This window comes from Nannospalax galili, unplaced genomic scaffold (assembly GCF_000622305.1).
Source record: "Nannospalax galili isolate Female #2095 unplaced genomic scaffold, S.galili_v1.0 scaffold2707, whole genome shotgun sequence".
Classification (NCBI taxonomy): domain Eukaryota; kingdom Metazoa; phylum Chordata; class Mammalia; order Rodentia; family Spalacidae; genus Nannospalax; species Nannospalax galili.
The window spans coordinates 5,789-12,709 of NW_008355480.1; the positions used below are offsets into that span (position 1 = coordinate 5,789).

General features: G+C 37.0%; 1 protein-coding gene across 1 annotated transcript; it reads left to right on the top strand.

Annotated features, from left to right (window-relative positions):
• The first annotated feature begins 4,479 nt into the window (after positions 1 to 4,479).
• On the top strand, positions 4,480 to 5,439 carry LOC103749986 (taste receptor type 2 member 125). Its single transcript, XM_008852922.1, has one exon. The coding sequence runs from the start codon at positions 4,480 to 4,482 to the stop codon at positions 5,437 to 5,439; it is 960 nt and encodes a 319-aa protein (XP_008851144.1).
• Positions 5,440 to 6,921: the final 1,482 nt, after the last annotated feature.

Genomic DNA, 6,921 nt, shown 5'->3' on the forward strand with positions numbered 1-6,921 from the left:
TATGTGTATGAATGTATTGCCTGCATGCATGTAAGTGCACCTGTGTTGTGCAACGCCGCAGAGGTCAGAAGAAGCCATTGGATTCCTCTGGAACTAGAGTTAAGGATGGTTCATAGCCGCCATGTGGGTGCTGGGAATCGAACCCGGGTCCTCTGCAAGAGCAGTCAGTGCTCTTAACCACTGAGCCATCTCTCCAGGCCTGTAATTTTGTTTCCTGTTTTAAGAGTGAAGAATTCCTTGTTTCTGAATTACTTTTATAAAGAAATAGCTTTAACTTTCTTGTGTTTATGTGTAGATTTTCTTTCCTATAAGAAAGTTTATTCATCTCTGTACTGATTGAAAAACTAGGCTGAAGGTGTTTTACTTGTATCATTCGGAGCACTTTCAGTGCAAACCAGACATTGTAAAACAGAAAGCACATGTGTTAAAAGGTTTTCACTGGGCAGTAGGTATTATTTATGGTTAATCTATATATTTTATACATTTCCATGTTCCCATCAGTATGATACTATTTTTCATGCAAGAAACCCAAGGTCCTTAGATGGTCAGAAGGTTTGGCAACTGGTCAGGGTACACTTCGATGAAGAGAAGTTTGTACTAATTCAGTGGGAGTTTGTTCTCTCCTTGTTCTTTGAGTCATCACAGAGACATGTATAGAATCCCTGCTATGGAGCCTGATTCATTTTGCCCACTGTGAAACCCAGAGTTGAAATGTTGACTCACATGGAAATTAAGTCTGTAGAGACAAAAATACATTGATCCCAAGTCCCTCTCTCCAGCGGTAGAGTTTTGAGGGTATTTATAAAACAAATAGGGTTGATAGACTGTCATTCATTGTCCAGATTTTACCCAAGGCAGGAAGAAAATGTCTGCTTTTCTTCTTTCCCATATTTAGTCATTTGCTGGCTGTTCATGAAATATTGTTTTATGTTCTAGTTTTGAGTTCCACTTAATTCCAGAACTGAGGAACAATCTCTATTGTGCAAGTTAATTCTCAATATTGTCTACCCTCTGTGTGACTCAGATGTTTTCATTTCTTCCAGTAGTGGCTGCTTTCTGAGGATGATGAACACTACATGTTAGGGTCTTGTGCTATAAGAAACCCTATATTCATATTTAATATTCTATTTACATTAGGATTTTCAGACACAACATTGTCTTCTAACGAGGGTGGGAAACTGGTACTGTTGTAATCAACTTTAATGTTTGGTGAATGTGGTTATTATATTTCTTATTCATTAACTACACAGAATCTTCAGTTCTGCCTTCAGTATCTCTTACTGCAAAGATCAGGAAGAAACATGAAAGTCTTGATAAGAATTAATCTATGTGTTTCAATTATGCTTTCAAAAATAAGCAACAATGATAAACCTATACTGGATAGCTTTAATTGTTACCTTGACACATCTGGGAAGAGGGAACCTCAGATGGGGAATCTCCTCCCACTGTTGGATTGACCTGTGGCTATTTTCTTGACTGTTGGTCGATATGGGAGCCCAACCCACTGTGTGTGGTGCCACACCGGGGCAAGTGGCCCTGGAATGTACAGGAAAGCAGGCCTGAGGAGGAAGTCAGTAAACAGCATTCTTCCATGGTCTGTGGATCAGCGTCTCCCCCCAAGTTCTTACTCTGAGTTCATGCCCTGGTTTCCTTCCATAATGAACCGTAAGTGGTAAGGTGAAGTAAATCCTTTTATCCACAATTTGCTTTTGGTTAGTGTTTTATTATAGCAGCAGAAAGCAAACTAGATCAAAACCCATTAAGTCCACATGTGAGGGTACATGTGAGTCAAAGCTATACAAATCATCTGACATCCAGGAGCCACCACTACATGCAATGGATCACAAGGTCTTACTTGATTCCCATATTTCAGGACCCATACCTGAAAATATGAGACAATTTAGAGTCATATCCCTTTCTCTGGGCACAGTAATCCAGGAAGTGGTTATATCACATAGATGCATAAGGAATCTTTTTTTAAAAAATTTTTATTATTTTGAGCATATGAGTGTGTTGCTTGCATGTATGTAAGTGAACCCATGTTGTGCAATATCTGAGGAGGTCAGAAGAGAGAGTTAGATTCCCCTGGAGCTGGAGTTACCATTGTTAGCTGCCATGTTGGTGCTAGGAATCAAATCTGGGTCTTCTGCAAGAGCAGCCAGTGCTCTTATGTGCTGAGCCATCTCTTTCCAGGCCCCATAAGGAATATTCTTAAAGCACATTTTATAGTCCTTTGTGAAAAACACTTCAATTTAAGCTGGGCATACTGGCGCATGCCTTTAATCTGAGCAATCAGGAGGCAGAAGCAGGGGGATCTCTGTGAGATCAAGATCATCCTGGCCTACATAGTGGGTTCCTGGACAGCTGTGGCTGTGGTGAGACCCTGTCTCAAAAAGAGTGAAAAGGCATCTGGAACGATGGCTCAGCAGTTAAGAGCATTGGCTGCTCTTGTAGAATCCCCAGGTTCAGCATCTAGCACCCACATGGCAGCTAACAGTTGTCCATAACCTCAGTTCCAGGGGATCCAGTTCCCTTTTCTGGCCTCTAGGGTACACTTGTATACATACAGGCACTACACACATACACTAAAAATAAAATAAAAATATTAAATAAAATACAAATAAAAGAAGACTTCAATTTGTCTCAAATAGTATGATTCTCTGGGTTGTCTTAGTGCTATGGGGTGATTTAGGACTTTGTGTTTCTATTTCAAAGACTGACTTCAGGAATTCATTTTTCTATGTTGTTTTCTTCTTGTTTTATTTTGCATATCAGAATACAAAATTTCTTTGACACTTTTCTCATGACCATAAGGCTGATGATCTCTGTACCTCAATGAAACTACCCTTTGCAAGAACATCAGGAACTCTGTGTTGCCAGGTCTTAGTCCTTATCCTTCATGAACTCTCAGCAGCATGGACAAAACTCTTATGTCTCCCAGGACATTTTCTCCCATGGCTTCCAACCTTGTTCACTTAGCACTGCTTCTCAGTTTCCTTGATGAGTTTTAAATCTTCTTCCTAATGAGAAAATATCCGGTAGACCAAGTATTCAACTTTGTAAACTTTCGGTTATGTTGACCTGCACAAATCTCATACACTGTCCATATGGGAACACAGCTGAACAGTTTCCAAGCAGCTGACTTCAATAAAATGGCATCTCAACTGAGCAGAGTGAAACCACTGGGGTTATCAAGTTGGTTAACATCTTTTAATCCATCCTGACTTTGTATAAAAATAAAAAAATTAATATTGACTTCTGAGTACAATAGTATGCATCACTACTTAACGTCAAGGCTACACCGGCCTTTCTGCTTTCCTGTTGCACATTTGATTTTAGGGGATATTTTGTGGTGGGGGAGAAGAGGACTTTGGGATTCAAAACTGGATCCTGGGTTGCAAATAACGTGCTGTGTACTGAAGCTATCTATCTATAGACACTGTCAGTTTAATTGGTTAAAGTCTTTGCAGTGTTATGGATGTTCTTTCTCTCTCTTTCTTCCTCCTCCTCCTCTTCCTCCTCCTTATCCTCTTCTTCCTCATAGCCTGTTTGGTTTGAGACAGAGCCTCATGTATTCCAGGTTAACCTAGAACTATCAAGGTATCCAAGGAAGACACTGGATTTTTCATTTACTCGCCTCCATTTTCCAAGTGCTTCGATAATAGGCATGCACGGCCGTACCTCGCTTGGAAGCATATTTAGAACAGTGTCTTAACTGCTGTCATGATCTTAAGAATGAGTTAGATGAATGATGATTGTTGAGTAACTGAAAACCCCAAACCACTGAAGTAGAAAATGAAGATTTACATCCAAATAAATGTGTGACTGGTGTGTGTCTGTTTGTGTGTGTCTGCGTACATATGTCATTGGAAATGAAAAGTGTGATTACCAAATGAAAAGTGTTATTACCAAATGTTCAAAGAATAATGGTTTACATGGAATTAATATATAAATGATAGTTTTTTTTGAGGAACTTTAGGGAACATTAGCACAATTCTGTCTATATCCCTACTTTGAACTCTTTAGAACATCCTCAGCACTTAGGAAGTAAGATACAGAAGTTCAGATTCTTGTTGCTTTGTAAAGGTTTTAGAATTTTTTTTTGCCCAGAACTCAAGTCGTCAGTTTAAAATGTAGATAATACAAAACCAGAAAGACAATGCAAATAAATATATCTTGGTTTGCATGTCAGCTCATGAGAGTTTAGCATTTCCTACACGTGAAGTTACAACAGACTGCAGGTACAGTAAAGACAGATTGCATCTGGATGAAAATCAGCTGGACTTTGTCAGAAAGGCAATGCTTTTATGAAGGACAAGGATGAGCTTCTACATGGGAAAATCCTGATGCTTGCTTATCAATATATTGTGACTTTTAACAAGTATATTATAAGTTTTCAAAACCATAGACAGCATTTAAGATGATGGTATCAACAAATATTCTTCAGTCACTATAAGTCAGGACGTTGTCTTATAAACAATGGGTGCCACTGTGTCTGCAACCTTATTCACTGTGGAATTCATAATAGGGAATGCTGGAAATGGATTCATAGCAGTGGTGAACGTCATGGACTGGGTCAAGAGAAGAAAGCTCTCCTCAGTGGATCAAGTCCTTACTGCTTTGACAATCTCCAGAATTTTTCTTTTATGGACAGTATTCATAATTCTATTAATATCTGAAGTGTATACGGATTTAGCAATGACTTTAAAAGTGGTAAGCATGGCTAATATCACTTGGACAGTGGCTAATCATTTTAGTATGTGGCTAGCGACCAGTCTCAGCATCCTTTATCTTCTCAAAATAGCAAAATTTTCTAACTCTATTTTTCTCTACCTAAAGTGGCGAGTTAACAAGGTAGTTTTAATGACATTGTTGATTTCTCTGATCCTCTTCCTTTTTAATATTTTAGTGATGTACACACATATGGATATCCTGACTGATGAATTCAACAGAAACCTGTCTAACAGTTCTAGGTCATGGAATATTGAACAGACTTCGAGGCTTCTTTACTTACTCGAGATTCTATTCACCTTCGTACCCTTTACTCTATCTCTGATAAACATTTTTCTGTTGATCTTCTCCCTGTGGAAACATCTGAAAAGCATGCAGCACTATGCCAAAGAATCTAAAGATGTCAGTACCACGGCCCACATCAAAGCCTTGCAAGCTGTGGTGGCCTTTCTTTTGCTAAACACCATTTCTGTTCTGTCTCTTGTCATACAACTTTGGAGTTATGGCTTTCTAGAGAAAGATATTTTCAATTTGCTTTTTTCAGCTATTATAATTGCCTTTCCCTCATTCCATTCATGTGTCCTAATTCTGAGAAACAATAAGCTTAGAAAGGTCTCTGTCTTGGTGCTGTGGTGGCTCAGGTGCAAGGTCAAACACTGTGGAACTCTTGGGTCCCTGACACACTTGGGGAATAATTTTGCAGTGTAAGTGAAGATCCTGTCACAAGAAATTCTGGTACATTATAAGTGTATAATTTCCCCATATCCTTCTATTCTGTGTTGCACAGTATATTTTGTAGAATTTATGTTTGGACTAAGAGTTATCTAAACATATAACAACTTTAGAAGAATGTATACATCTATTCTCATGACTATATCTTTACAAAGATGAATTTAAACCAAGTAAACACAAAAACGCTTTATTAGATGTTGCTAAATAATTGTAGTCATTCAGAAATTTATTTGATATTTTTGTAGTAGTTAATGAATATTATAAAACACAGGTGACTATGTATGCAAGTGATCCATAATAAACGTAAATCTACACAATTGTATACACATAGAAATATTTTTACACCTAGAAAAAACACCTAATTTCAAATAGCAAATGAGGAATTAAGTATAACCTTCCTTACTAAATATTTTCTTTTGTCTTTTTGAGACAGGGTCTCCTTGTAACCCCAGCTGTCCTGGAACTCATTATGTAGACCAGGCTGGCCTCGAACTCACAAAGATCTGCCTGCCTCTGCGTCCCAAGTGCTGGGATTAAAGGCGTGAACCACCACACCTGGCTACTAAATGTTTTTTAGAATTTTCCCTGATCTAGGAATGTGTTTTTTTCATTTCATCGTGGCATTATTAGTTTCAAAGTGTAAAACAGTAGAATATATAATTTACATTTATAAGTACAAAAATTTTTTTCTGAGGATTTTCTGGCATGTACCACATTCCATTATAATTTTAATGCTATAGAATACCAAAACCTGTCATTTGATAGCTTGCTTTTTGCATGTCACATTGAGCTTTAGTAGATTTGTTTTACTTTATTTCATCAGGTATAAGATTTTTATTGTTATAGGAAGACCATTGGGAGTTACTTCTGAGTTAACTATGTTATATAAACAGCTAATATTTGCTCTCTATAGCTGTTGTTAGCATTGATTTTATTGTAGAAATTAAAGAGTAATGGAAAAATATGTAAAGAAAATGAAATATATTAACACATACTTATATTAGTTTGAAAAATTGAGACAAATGGATGCATAGTCATGTGATCTGTGCTCAGTGCTGTTCGATTTACAGTAAGATACATATTTTCTTTTCTGTAATTTAGTACAGTCATCTTTTGATTGATTAAAATACTGAATTTTGAACATATTTTATAGAACTGTTTAATAGAGACTAGAGCATATAAAATAGAAAATGGATTTGTTTAATAGGTACTAACCAGTCAGAAGGGATTATTTACATAGCCAGTAATTACATATTTCACACATTTTTAATGCTCATATAATTTTACTTTTATTTTTTGTGTGGCGACACTAAGGTGTGTAGAAGTTCAGGATGTTTGATAAATGGTCAATGTAAGCAATGAAATATTCAGGAATGGTTTTATTTGTTTACTGTTCTGGAATGCAAAGGCTTTATTAAGTGCCATATGAAATTTGTAGAATCACATCTTATATTTTGA

Excerpts from the sequence above, each read along its gene's own strand:
- LOC103749986 (XM_008852922.1), top strand. The coding sequence starts at position 4,480 with ATGGGTGCCACTGTGTCTGCAACCTTATTCACTGTGGAATTCATAATA.